Source organism: Cryptotermes secundus, unplaced genomic scaffold (assembly GCF_002891405.2).
Source record: "Cryptotermes secundus unplaced genomic scaffold, Csec_1.0 scaffold141, whole genome shotgun sequence".
NCBI classification, from domain to species: Eukaryota; Metazoa; Arthropoda; class Insecta; order Blattodea; family Kalotermitidae; genus Cryptotermes; species Cryptotermes secundus.
The window spans coordinates 810,153-825,170 of NW_019721759.1; the positions used below are offsets into that span (position 1 = coordinate 810,153).

At 36.2% G+C, this 15,018-nt stretch overlaps 1 protein-coding gene across 8 annotated transcripts in view; it reads left to right on the plus strand.

Moving 5' to 3' along the window:
- The window catches only part of LOC111875623 (cAMP-specific 3',5'-cyclic phosphodiesterase), a 796,526-nt gene extending 783,487 nt beyond the window's left edge, over positions 1 to 13,039 (plus strand). For all 8 annotated transcript variants that reach the window (XM_023872006.2, XM_023872007.2, XM_023872004.2 and 5 more), the window contains 7 exons: positions 163 to 371; positions 1,838 to 1,936; positions 2,054 to 2,318; positions 3,796 to 4,073; positions 4,173 to 4,355; positions 7,017 to 7,272; positions 8,114 to 13,039. In XM_023872006.2, the coding sequence (XP_023727774.1) occupies positions 163 to 371; positions 1,838 to 1,936; positions 2,054 to 2,318; positions 3,796 to 4,073; positions 4,173 to 4,355; positions 7,017 to 7,272; positions 8,114 to 8,214 (1,391 nt within the window). In that variant the 3' untranslated portion in view covers positions 8,215 to 13,039. The remainder of the gene's footprint in view (positions 1 to 162; positions 372 to 1,837; positions 1,937 to 2,053; positions 2,319 to 3,795; positions 4,074 to 4,172; positions 4,356 to 7,016; positions 7,273 to 8,113) is intronic.
- Positions 13,040 to 15,018: the final 1,979 nt, after the last annotated feature.

Consider the following 15,018-nt stretch of genomic DNA (forward strand, 5'->3'; position numbering starts at 1 on the left):
GGAAAATATCTCATAAGGTTCACCTGTATGAGTTGAACTGAAGTGAAATGAAACCAAATTTATTAGATGCTTGCTTAAAGTCTTGAAGTCAAAGAAACCTCTTCATAAGTTATGATACATTTAGAAGTGAATTTAAGAAGGCATACTTTTTGTGTGAACTAGATAAGCAACAAGAGTTGGACCTTCCTTCGCTGCGGATAGAGGATACAGAACCTCGTACCAACAAGAAGAAAGAACGCCCTCGCCATGGATCCACTACAATGTCCCAGATATCAGGGGTCAAAAAGCCCCTGTGTCACACAAACAGCTTCACTGGTGAAAAGGTTCCAAAATATGGTGTCGAAACTCCATATGAGGAAGACCTTGGCAAGGTAAGTTTCACTTGCATCATCATCAGCAGCAACAGCGTATATCAGGAGGAATTTTAATATAAATATAATACATCGTGTTTTAAGACCACCATTAAGCAGAATGTATTTTCCTTTAAACTTTGCCTGGCACAGGAATGATGGGACCATTGGCATTTATTGAAATGTTGGCTGGCACCAGTGATACAGGTTTGGTCTCCGTTAACATCTGAGGCTACATGATAATTCAGCAGCACACCAAAATGTAAATCTTATTTGTAAGATGCATATTTTCTGTAACTTTATGTATGTAGCCCAAGTATCAGGAAGTGTGATTACCAGAGAAAGTTAATTATAAGAAAATGCAGTGTCATGTTGCCCTGTTAATTATTTGGAACCATTACCTACTTATGTAAGATTTGAGGCTTTCACGGCGGTGACTATGAAGAAAGCAGTCTTCTGGGATTTGGCACCGTGTATATGTGGTGTTAACCGACGTTTCGGAGGAACGTATCGCCCCCATCTTCAGGGTNATCCCAGAAGACTGCTTTCTTCATTACCTACTTAGTCCGATTTAAGAAGCCTTCTTACAAATGAAATCAGTACCATTTCTATTGCTCTCAGAACAATTGAAGAATTATCTGAAAAATGTGCAGCAGTGTTGGTATCTCATAAGCTCACCAGGAGGCACTGGAGTGACAAAGACAAAGGCACCATATCTTTTGATAAGAAACTTTGACACCCAGTAGTAGTAAAATGGTGTGCCATCCTTATCTGAGATAATGACAAAGAATGTGAGGTTTTTTTTACTGTTTCTGCACTCAGTTCCCCTACACTGCTTTATCAGTTCGCCCTCCTTGTATCTGCATAATTGGTATCTACTGTTTGCTGGGGAAATGTGGGAAGGACGTACATCTGGCCGAATTCTCTGAATTTCAATCACAATGCCCAAATGTCTTAGTAACTGACAAGGGAACCGTCTGCGCCGACATTTTGAAACCTGCCCTGATTTTTTTTCTTTCACTGCAAGAGTACACACAACAAAATCCACTGTCAAAATTTTAGCTGCTAATACGCACTGCAAGTATTTTTTAAAAATTGCTGAATATGGTCAATATTGTAGCCTGCCAGACCCTTGGAGAAATGTTCACCCCTAGCACACCAGTATGCAACACGCAACATGGCTGACTCAGCCTAGGCTGGGGTTCTACAAACCTCTGGTACAAGCGGTTACACATAGAGAAAAAATGAGTAACTTCGACAATTTTTAAAAAATACTTTGAGTGCATATTTGCAGCTAAAATTTTGACAGTGTATTTTGTTGTGTGTACTCTTGCAGTGGGGGGGGGAAAAAAATCAGGGCAGGTTTCAACATGTCGGATCAGACATGAATGAAAAGCAAATATGAAATCTGTATTTTACATTCATATTCAGCTATATTTATTTCAGTCTGAATGTTAGTGTGTTAAATATCTTAAAATTATTTTCAGATGCTGGGAGAAATAGACAGATGGGGAATTGACATCTTCAGAATAGGAGATCTGTCAAATAACCGCCCTCTGACAGCAGTTGCGTATGCTGCCTTCCAGGTAAAGGAACAGTTTAAGTATCAGAATGATCTGCAAAATGAAATAAATCAGATATGGCTGTAATGTTGTGAATAACATTTGTCTCAGTTGTAAAATGTATGTAAATCTCTTTTTTAGAGTCGTGATCTATTGAAAACCTTCTTAATCCCACCAAAGACTTTCATCACGTTTATGATGACTCTAGAGGATCATTATGTCAAAGACAACCCGTTCCACAACAGTATGCATGCTGCTGATGTCACTCAGTCTACCCATGTCCTCCTCAATACACCAGCTCTCGAAAGCGTCTTCACACCGTTGGAGATCACAGCAGCCCTCTTTGCAGCCACAATCCATGATGTAGATCACCCAGGTCTCACAAATCAGTTCCTTATTAACTCCAGTAAGTATAGATGTGTAGAATAAATATTGACATGTTTATGGACATTAATAATAATGGATGATTGTGTATATTAATGTCTTCTTTTACAGTTACTCTTAATCACAATAAATTTACAATCTCTCAGAATACGTCTTCACCTCAATTCTGATCCAATCTATTCTGGTCTGACTGTGACTGACTTGAACAACGACTGTCTTCTCTTCTAGTCTGTCTTCTGCTGTTGTCTCTTGGCTCATGTCTTCTACTGTGACTGACTTGGTTCAGAGTTACTTTACAAACGACTTCTGATTTCTGACTGACTTGCTTCTGATTTACAAATGAATCCATTCTTATCTGCACCGGCACCTACATAGTATAGCAGTATCCTAGGAAGTGTCTGTTATTTGTTTGTATGCATGAACACACTTTTTGATCCTTCAGCAACGATCTGGTTTCCACAATTATACATCTTTCATTTTCATATTCATGGATGCATTTAACACCCACTGGTGGTTTATGTCCAAGAATTGTATCTTGTAGAAAAGTGTCTGCCAGTTCATCTCCTAGAAACAGCCTACATGTCATATTATATTATGTCTGAAATCTAGATTGGGGTCCTTTGGGTCATGATACTCTGTAGTCTGGAAGGTGGTTAGCAATGTTTGAGATGAACCTATTGCCACCATCTTGTGCCCTGAAGATGAAGGTAGCAGATTCCTTCAAAACAATGCTGCCAACCAACTGGACTTCAAAATGCTGTAACCAGAAGACCACAATTCAGATTCTTAACTGCCATGAACATAAGTTGTATGCCTTAAATTGATTCATTCTGTTGTTTAACATTTTTATAATTAATAAATATTCTTCAGATGGTGGAGTCATTATGAATATTAATAAGGTGCTCTGTGACTTCTGTTGTTGGAGATAAACATCAAATAAAAATTGTTTAATAGTGTAAATTGGGCCATCAGTACAACGTAAAAGTATCTTCAAGATGAAGAGAAAATAGATTCTGCTATATCACATGTATTTTTTATTGAATTCACTTGTAGTCAGCAACAGCACATAACTAGGATTTTGTGTATAGTATTAGTTTACATTCTCCAAAGTGTATTCGCTGTAATAATAATAGCAACAGACTGTAAAATATGGATCCATATTAAAACAGTTCAAGAACTTAATTTGTTTCTGTCATAACTCGACTGATGATGACCTAGAAAAGGTTAAAACATGCAGCGTACATCTTCACATAATAAGTAAATAATAGTGCTACAATAGTATCTATTTGGTCTTCATCTTGAAAATACTTTTATGTTGTGCTGATGGCCCAGTTGACATGATTGTTGAATACACAACAGGATGCAAACAATAAACATTAAAAATTGTTTTCATTGTAACACTTATCATGTTATAAATGAGATATATTGATTCAAGACTGACCCTTCTGTATTGCATAACTTGAACATGGTAACAAACAGCGTTTGTGTGAACATTTTAGGTTCAGAACTGGCGCTTATGTACAATGACGAGTCTGTGCTGGAGAACCATCACCTGGCCGTAGCATTCAAGTTGCTGCAGAATGAAGGATGTGATATATTTGTGAACTTGGGCAAGAAACAGCGGCAGACACTAAGGAAAATGGTGATTGACATGGTCCTATCGACTGACATGTCTAAACACATGAGCCTTCTTGCTGATCTCAAGACTATGGTAGAGACAAAGAAAGTCGCTGGCTCTGGCGTTCTTCTTCTTGATAACTACACTGACAGAATACAGGTATTGTAAGAGAATCCATTGCCTCCATGGCTAGCCTTGGAACATTTAGCGTAATGCTCGAGTGACATCTTGAGTTTATATTATGTGCTTTGTTCACAGGTACTAGAGAATCTGGTTCACTGTGCAGACTTAAGCAATCCTACAAAACCTCTGCCGCTGTATCGTCGGTGGGTGGATCTTCTGATGGAGGAATTCTTCCAACAGGGTGATCGTGAGAGAGAACAGAACCTTGACATAAGTCCCATGTGTGACAGGCACAGTGCGACCATTGAGAAGTCTCAGGTAATCCCCTTAAAGACCAGAATAAGGGAAAATGTCTCAGAATTAGACACACATCTATTAATTAATGTTATTACATATCAATAAATTAATATTCCAGTGGCGTTACAGAAAAGAGGTCAAAATTAATAAGTGCATCACAGAATTCTTGTTAGGATCAAGTCAAGACCAGATTATTACACTAAAGCATGATACTTTACATTCAGTGACACAATGAAATACTGAGTTATATTACTACATACCGTATTTACGCATGTATAGGCCGCAGCACAATTTTCAGACAGAAATTCTAGAAAAAATAATTTTCTTGGAATATTATTTCAGGAGTAGAACACCCTGTATTACTAATTATGAATATAATTTTTTTAAAATGAAGTGTGATTTCGAATATTTCGAATATAAGCCGCACCCCAGTTTTCCTCTTGAATTTTTGGCAAGAAATGTGCGGCCTATACATGCGTAAATACGGTAAATGTTTAAAGTTGTTTCTTTCCCCCCTGAAGAGCACTCTTTAATGATATAATCCTCTCTGCTGGCAAGACCATGGATTTGTTTTTGTAGAAACAAGCTTCTTATCCATTGTAACATTCAAGTAAGCCTGAATGAAATGAAGGTCAGTCATAATTTATAACTTTTACCATTAATGATTTCTGCAACTTGAGACTTAAAGTTCTAACAGTGGTGAGTATTATAATTATTATCTTCTGGGATATGATTCCATGTAGTTTAGTAGACAGGTGCTGCTGCCATCTTCAGATTGAAGCATCACATTGCTGAAACATTTGTATCTCAATTGCCAAGCTATATGGTGTCACATCCCAGAAAACTAATCATAATACTTCTGCATTGGTTCACTTCTTATCTTTCCAGTTGTTCCTTCAGAATCTGTTATAATGGTCAGTTTTTAATATCCTTTGTATGTTCAACTATGTCCATAGCATGTTTCAGGATTGAAATTTTCACCATCATCAGGTGGATCCATGTCCTAAACAAATGACATGTTCCGAATTACTGGGTTTTTGGACTTTTTCTGTTGTCCGGTATTCTACATAGAAACTAGATATATTTCGATCCAGTTTCTGAAACACTGTTTTTTCCAATTTCTGGAATACCGGACGATGGGGAAAAATCCAAAAACTCAGTAATTCTGAGCTTTATGCACCATCATTAGAACCCTTTATAATATACCAAATTGCATATTGTCATAAATAGATATTTTCTTATAATGCTGTTCACAACAACATACAAATTCTAATCTTATGTTGAAATGTTAAAAATAGATTTAATACTATCTGCTTATGATTCTGCTACTGGATATGTTTATATTATCACTCAGGATTCTTAAAACTCCTCTTCACTCTCAAGTTACAGTTTTTCTGTGTGAATACTTGTATCTAATGTGATGTGACAATATATCACTGTCTGATTTACTATGAAAAGACGTAAGAACTTAAAGTACATAATATAAAGCCAAAAAGAAGTACACAGCCATAGAAATCTTGCAGCGATTGCAGATAATCTACTAAAAGTAAAAAATTAAGAAAACTATGAACTTGTCAAATAGGCCATTGAAAGTGATTTTTGTATATCACACAAAATGCTGACACCTTTCAAATATTTAATGAAAATACATTTGCTTTTCTGTAATCACAACATGATTAGTGTGTTTGGAAGTGTGAACAACTATCCGTGGCTTCCTTCTGTCTCCACAGCCACTGCATTATGAGCAGGTTCTCTGATTAGGACACATTTACCATGGTCTGGTCCCGGAGTCAAGGGACTGTGTCATCCATTCAAACCATAGAAAAGACTAGTGACTGTGCCATATTGGAGCATATACCAAATTCATCTTGAAAATATCTAAGATATTGTGACATGACACCTGAAAGCCAAAATAGCAGAGCCACAGTAGATGTTCACTGCTAGGCAATGACTCAGTAAATAGGTTCCCACTGAAATAAACACACGTACAATAATATAAGAACTACAATTTCTGTGCAATGGCGAGGGAAAAAACACCTCTCTAACAACAGAGAAATTGTTATGAAACGGTGTTTTCTGTTGGTGCCGCCCCAAGGCTATGTAACGAGAAGAACTGTGGGAGTCCCTTGAGTCAGTAGTCGGAAGATGGTTGAGAAGAGACGGCAATGAGTTAGTTGGCAGTTGCAGCAGAGAACTTGACTGAGAATTCTGGAGTTGGCCGTTGGCAGATGATGGGGGAATCAAAAGAGTTTGGTGGAGATGAAAGTCTGGCTGTGAAGAGAATACTTTGTGTGTGCTATAGTTCTGCAGTATTTGGAGTGTTTAATTCAGTGAGACTGTTACAGTTCTTTTTTTTTTAAATTTATTATCAGGAAATGACTAGTGGAGGGCATAACAGACTAAGGACACTACTAGTATATATATATAAAGTGTGTAGATCGGTGATAGTGCTGTAATTACTTGTAGTTCCAAGTGCTGTCTATAAGTGGTCAATAAATCAAATTCATCCAATCCATACCCCATCTGATAGCCACACACCCCTACATGTGACAGTATATTTTCTGAGGGGTGCTTCCAGATTTTTCAGTACACCCTGTCAGTTGTATATACATCTACATTTCCAAGTACCTGTACTCTTAAACTATTTTGCAGAAATATTTTTATGTTTCTTTGTGCTTGTAGGTTGGATTCATTGACTACATTGTGCATCCCTTGTGGGAAACTTGGGCAGATTTGGTACATCCAGATGCTCAAGATATCCTGGACACATTGGAAGAGAACAGAGATTGGTACCAGAGCATGATACCTCCGAGTCCGCCACCAGCAGAACTGAGAGAGCAGACAGAAACAGAAGAAGATATCGGAGATGACACAACAGATGAGAGTGGAAGTGAAAGGGGGAGATCTGGGGGTGGTGGTGGTGGAGGAGGGGGAGGAGGTAAACTTTATGTTGTACTGTAAAGTAGAGAAATTGCAATATAATACTCTGCACTTTTCTTAAATTGAGTTAATTTTGGGCCTCTTTGACATAAATTGGTATTGAACTGTGGCTACTGTAATCATCAGTTTGGTGAAAACCAGTTTTAAATTAAACAGATCTAAATTATTAAACATACTCAGGTTTTATATGTAATTTTATCGATATAATTTATAAGTATGAGCAACAGGGATTTGATTAACATAGAGAATGGGTCGCGCCATAGCTCAAGCAGTTAGTCGCTGGCTTCCCATCGCGGCAGCCCGGATTCGATCCCTGGTCTGGTCAAGTGGGATTTGTTGTGGACAAAGTGGCGCTGGGGCAGATTTTCTCCAAGTACTTCGGCTTCCGCTGCCAATCTTTATTCCACCAAATGCTCGACAATCACCCTCAACATGCTTTATTATATTTGTATGGTGGATATAGGATTATGCTACTACAAAAATGGATGCTTGTTTCATAATATGAACAAAGCTACTGCTGCAGATATGCAGAAATTATTTAAATTCATACACAGCAAAGAGTCATAAAGTTCTCTAGCATAAGCAGATTACAGGAGAAAACTTCAGTATATTTTGTATTTTCTTTTTCTACTATAAATGCCTCTGATGATGGCTCCGTGGTGAGCCGAAACATGTAAGGCAGGTGCTGACGAGGTGGAAAACTTAAAAAAGTGTCACATTTGACGGAAGGAACTTGATTGTTGATTGTTATTTTGTGTTGTTTCAGTTCCTCTTGGAATCGCTGTTCACTATGAGGTAGTTTATAGTTTCAACTTGGAAATTTTACTTTTGTTGTTCAGGACAAGATCGAATTCGGTTCCAAGTGACACTGGAAGAGGGCGAAGGTGAGGGTGAAGAAGGAGAAGAAGCAGGTGGCACAAGTTCAGCAGCGGGAATGTGACGGAGGTTCCTGGGACTATGTAGGAAACTGCACGAGAAGGTGCAACAATGGTGGAGAATTCGCCAGTGAGAGAAGCTGCAACTGCAGGAAAAAGGATTGTCTACACCAGGAGTGTATTGATGAGTACTGGGGTCATCACCTGAGATGTCACTGGATTGGAGAGTAAATGGAGAGTGAAACCTCTTCGAGATTTCTCTGTGTGTTATAGCATCATACCTCAAGTTGGAAGAAGAATTAAGATAGAAATATATCTGAATTAAGGTATAAATTATTGGAAGAATTTCCCATATGTATAAGGGCAAGCATGATAGTGAGGAATGGTGTTTAACCAGTCTGGGCCATGAAAAAAGGAAGAAAAAGTTGCATAATGTTTCATGCTTTCTTCATAACATAACATCAGTTTTATTATTGGAGAAAAATGGGTACTGGAAACGGTGATACAAGAGGAAACTTTGTTGCTGAGGGGTAAACACACTAAGAAATGTTGATAGAATTAGTTTTCCAAACTTTCCTGAGCATAGGGTACTGTTTACCTAATGGAATATGAGCTCTATAATGTACTGAGAAGGAAATTAATTATTTATTTGAATATGTTACATAATGACAATATTATTTTTATGATATTAAACGCAGGTGTTTCTGAAGTGAATTTTGGCATGTTGAATGTGTACCCAAAGCACAACAGAAAATTGAGCTTTCAATTTTATTTTAGATTTATTGGTACTGTACTAAGAAAGAAATGTTACTTTTATGTAAATATTACTTGTATATTATTTCAAATTAAGAAAAATTGCTACACTGCTACGTGCCCCATAAGACTGAACCCAGAGCTTCGTCTTTCAATGTTTTTACCCAGCTAAATAGTATTGTGCCAGTTATAAAAAATTCTTTTTTAATAATATGAATGCTCTAGGAAATGTCACTGGGATTGGTAGTATGTTTGTTCACTGGGTACTTTCATGGCCTTCTAATATTAATATAAGAACTACACATTACATTATGGACTCTTTGTAGCAACATAAGTAGCCATGCAAAAATGAACATGGCAGAAGTAAAAATACATATTTCTTACCAAAGATGTTTGCTTTCTCTTTTACCCTGTTGAAGTAGCCATGATAATGTAAAACTGGAGCTTAGAGCTACATTGTAAATTGAAATAATGATACGTGTTTATATGCTTAAAGTGTTGTTTCTTTTATGATAAGAACTAGTAGTATTACATGGAATGGGTTACAGGGATGTGACATGTCCAGCTTTGCAGCCAGGTGAATGATATACTTGTTCATACAGATGCTGGAATTGCAGTATGCAAGATATTCCAGGCAGTTAGTGTGTGGTTATGTTCTGGTGTTACTGACGTGCTGATTGAATCCTTCAGAGATCAATGTAGATGGCTCATGATAGCTCAGGAAAATGGATTGAAGTTATTTGCTGATTGGAGCAGAACCAAAGTGAAAGATTTGCCATTCATATTGTAAAGCGTGACTATGAAAGTAGGTATAATGTTTTGGCAATATATAATAGGGTAATATGTTTTGATGATTTAGGTAATATAATAGGAGATATGTAATAGAATAATTTTACTCAAGGTATTTGTTTTGGTGCAGGTCACCGATAAATGGAATTTACAAAAGTCCGACTAACTTTTAGCCTAGCCCATAAACATGTAAGAAGTGTGGTGTCTGTTAAGACACTTTTTACCCAGCCTATGCCTCAAAGTCCTATCCCATCAGATGATATTCATAAACACCGTAAAAAAGTCAAATTGTGGCTAACTATGTCATAAGACTTTTTTTATTCAGTGTAACATTTTTTGTTACAAATTTAAGTCAAGGTTGGTAGTGAATACATAAGTGCTTGGCAGGCTTAAAACATGAACTCCGAATGTTAGAGACAGAACGCGGGACGTTACTGGATATTAATTATTTAAATAAGTAAAATATGCTTAATAATACAAATCCCTATTATTAAGAAAGGTATAAGCAGGGTCTCCACCACACAAAAATATACCATAGACATCATATTTCTCTTTATATTGACTTAAGAATAAAATGTGTAATTGTTACTGCATGAGTATACAGACCCTGGCGGGATATTTTTTTTTGTATATTTCGCAAAATTGACATTGAAGAGAAAATATGACTATTTAATTAGTTCATAGTTTTCTATTCTGTTGCTTCTTCAGCCATAAAATTTCCATATGTGGAATATTTTGAGAAATTTGACACAGAAACATTAAATAGTGTTGGGATAGAAAGTAACAATATGCTGGATGTTACGGTAAAGTTTTTGTGGTTTTTTTATACCATATTTATTTAGATGACACTAAATCCTGAAATTTTTCCTAAGTTTTCTTTCCATTTTGCTTTTGTCCTTTCCCCTCACCTTCAGTTTCACAAGAGAGGTGTGGATGTTTACTTCTGTGATGTTTCCAAGCAAACAGATTGACCTAAGTGGTCTTCAGCTGATAGTCACATTCTGAAGTATTTCTACCTGGAAGGTGAAACTTAATTGTCAGTTATTTCTATAGGTCCACACTGTTGGATCCTGTACATTTCAGCGATTGGCCATCAGCCTTAAAGCCTCTTGCAGATGGTAAATAAATCACTAGCCTTACCCCTAAATCCTTAAAGGCACACCTGAAAAAGATATTTCTTACCTTATCTGACTACTGGATAACTATTCCCAAATGCCTAATTACTAACATTTTTCAACTGGACTACTTTAATGAATGTTTCGGTATCTAATGAAGCGCACAAGCCTTGGAGAAGAGTAAATCAAGAATAGTAGGTGATTAGCATGTCTGTTATTAGGTTATGTATCTAATGAAAGAAGGTACTGGTTTTCATCTTCAACCTGGGCGCCATGTTGCAATCATCATTCAACTGCCGGTCAAGGAAGTTGCTGGAGACAGAAGTAGATCGTTTGAATAAGGTAGAATAAATAACAATAGCTCATTTATTGTAGCTTGTTTAATTCCACCCCCCACCACCACAGGTAATTGGCATAGGATTCTATATGTTCCTTAAGATTTATACAAGGTTGTATTTGTAAATATATACAGTGAGTCCCCATATTATGAAAGAGATATGGTCTTGGAAATGTGTCCAGTCCATACTGTAAAGACTATTTTTCCATTGGTTCCCATGTTACAAGTGAAGATGCTTTCCAATGAACATTTTTTACGTTTACAGCTCTGCACATTTGACCCATCTACGTAATTAATAGCAAGTACACAAAAGTAACCTCAAAAACTTGTTGGCCTTTCTGTATATATTCAAGGAACGAAATACAGTGCACAATCTATAATGAAATGGGAACAGCAACAGTGTTACCAACCATTCTTATATATCATTGCATGTGCACAGGCAAGCCTGTGCTTGCTACATGACTGAAGCTTACACTAACATGATCAGAATTTCTTAGTTTGGGCTTAAATTGTTATTGCTTTGCATTTTACCCAAAATTTCCATGAATTTTGTGGTAATGTTTTATAAGTTCTGTAAGGGAGAAATTTTATTGTCTGATTAAAATTGGAAATATATTGATATGAGGAATCTCTGTCAGTTCAATAATTAATTTACCAGTTCATATTTTCATGAGTATTATGTTTTACACATGTGAAACATTCATTAAATCTGTCCTTTCATTTTAAGTTTGTGACTTCCATTATCTCATTCTATTAATGCACCGTCCAAATAAATTTCTGTCCCAACAGATGCATCAAAAACAAACAAAATTTAAAATATATCCTGAATAAAAATATAATTATTTTTATGTGTCCTAAATAGATGGATCATGTTCAAAAGATAACATTATTCCTATTCCCTACATATTTTATTTTTTGTTTTTCAGTCTGCCAGGGCCAAGCATAGAGGAAATGAGAAATACCTAAATCATTGGTTATATCGTTAATGTAGAATCGTGTGATATGTTTTTGGTGTGATGATGCGTGTTACTATTAATATTGTGTATATGTCATGTACAGTAATTCTTTTGTCTTTGTTTTTCTTGTTAATGTAAATAAATAAGCAGAACAAGCACATCATGTACAGCTGTGCATTTTTCAAATTTGTAGAGCTGATTGACTGATGGGCAGACAGATATTGCAGCACAATTATCCAATCCCCTCCTATCTGCCACCTTCTTGGTCTCGTTATGAAAAAGTAAAACACTGAACGAGAATCAATATATGTAAATTGAGTGAATGTTACATATGATTTTTCCTTACCAGCACTTTTCTCTGTAAATTGTTTATTTTTCTAAAGAGGTTTTATGGCGTAAAATATGAAACTACAGAATTTTAATGCAGTATTCCCAAATATGCTATTAAAGCTCTTTTCAGTTTATACTCTTTGAACAAGAATACTTTATGTTCTCATTGTTGGTAAATAACACTGGTTACCATTTAAAATGGGACTTAGAAATTGTGATCTTGATGGCTGTGATAATGCTTTTATTTTAACCATTATTGGATTATCAGTTTCAGCAGTGCAGAAATTTCAGCTGCTCCTTAATGAATTTTTGAGTTCAAATTCTATACCTGAATTTCATTATTTTTCTTTAGTACATGTTATCCATCTGATGTGACATATCACAAAAAGAATTTCAATCATAAACGTTCATTACTGGCATATTTTTCACTTGTTGGCCAGCTGTACAGAGAACCATGCATTTCATTCTTTAGTGTTTCTGGAAACCATACCTATCTTGATGAAAATAATACCATTAGAATTATCACTCTGTAAGTAGCAGTGGAAGTTTTGTAATGTATGGTTGTGATTGAAATTGAATGCAGTTATAAAATATAATATATTAAACAATCTTCCAGCTGTGAGTTAATTGCTTGTGTATTTCTTTTAATTTAAGGGTATTACTTAGTCTGTCAGCACACACTATTTCTGTGGCCATCCTGTGTAATGTAAATTAGCCTGTCAGAAGAATACATGAAACCAATTAGAAAACATGCCACTATTTCAAATTAGAAATTTTTAACAGCAACTAGAAGTCCCAGGTTGATAAGTATAATTACAACTATAATATGATAATTCACGGTTGAGGGGCACATATATCCTGGAGCCAGTCAACTTACTAGTTTTTGCATTGTTTTAATTTACATTAATTAGTAAAATCTTCTAAGTATTTCAGAATAGCTACATCATTGAAATTAATACTTTCCTTTGTTGATTGTAATTTAAAGATGCTGCCTGTGCAGTGTTAGTGAGAGGATAACTACTGGATATGGAGCAAGGACTTGGAGAAAACCTGCCCCATTGCTATTCCTTCCACCACAAATCCTGTAAGACCTCTCCTAGGATCGAACCCAGGCAGCCACAGTGAGAAGCCAGCAACTATTATATCTGAGCTATGTTACTGCCTTGAACAATTTATTCATATTTCCGTTATTTTCAAACAGTAGATCCCATTCAATAATGTAGCATTTCTTTTATGAATACATACACGAAAACCCCTGATTTGTGAGGCATTGATTATTTCACTTCTCATGGTATTTGTGCTTCCACTGACATTGCCAATATCACTGATATTTCTCTTGGAAGGCATCTGTGCATGTAAAATGCATAAAGGAAATAAACTTTAGAGATGTTTTCAGCACAACAGGGAGGCCTGGACTAAAGTCAGCTGAGATGTAGTATACGTGGGCTAAATGCTGAGAGCTTGCAAAGATATGACATTGAAATATATTTAAAATTAAATTCATGATAATATATTGTTCATAGCTTGACTGTGAATATGAAGGAATGGAAACATATCCTTTATAATGGCTGCACCAAAATTAATTTATTCAAAATTGTGTCAGTGACAGTATTTTATTTCAATTGGCCTTTCTCAACCTCTGACTTGAGGGGACTGGATGAACAGATTTTGATTCCCAACAGGGGCAAGAGATTTTTCTCTTTCTCATAGTGTCCAGACTGGCTCTGGGGCCCACCCAGCCCCTCCTTTCAACTTGATACTCAGGAGGATCCCGGTGGTGAAGAGGCAAGTGCATGGAGCTGACCGCTCAGTTACATTTGGTGCCAATATTAAGATTGGTGGAGCTATATCTGCCCTCCTCAATATGCCCTCATGGTGTAGTGCTTAATTATATGTATTTTTTTTCCTTGTCACTATAGCCCCAGTGGGCCTAGGCCTACCTCCATGAACTTCTCCGTTCACTTCGGTTTTTCTAGATCTTACACATTCGGTAGGACTCCTTGGGCGGGTGATCAGCTCATCGCAAGGCCTCTACAATTATATGTATAATTAAGTACAGGTATAACTTTACCTTCTGTGCCATAGTAACCTGTATGTTCTTTTGGCACATAAAATTTAGAAAAGAATGTAATTAAAACTGTTCAAATTAAGTTTTGACATTTTGAAAACGCAAGGAGAGCAGATCTTCCTAAAACTGTGTGGCATGTGTAAGACGAATCTGAGAAGTTTTCACGTGTATGTGTGCTTTGTAATGATTGTATTATCATAAATATTTTCATTGATATTCAGATTTTGTGATTCCTTTGACAGTCATACCATGAAATTTAATTTATTGGTAACTTTATTACCAGTGCTTCTTTTCTGGCAGTAACATTGCCTTTTTAATAAAAAATCTATTACTAAAAATAAATTAATAGTGTACTTGACCAAGATCACATATTGATTATCATGTCAAATGTGATCAACATGATACATATGACACATTTGAAAAATAAGGTAGAAGTGGGCTTGAAGTCAGTTTTGCTTCAGGAATAGTGATGCATTTTGTCCAGAAGAGAAGAGCTGGTTACTACTTTAGGTACAATTTTG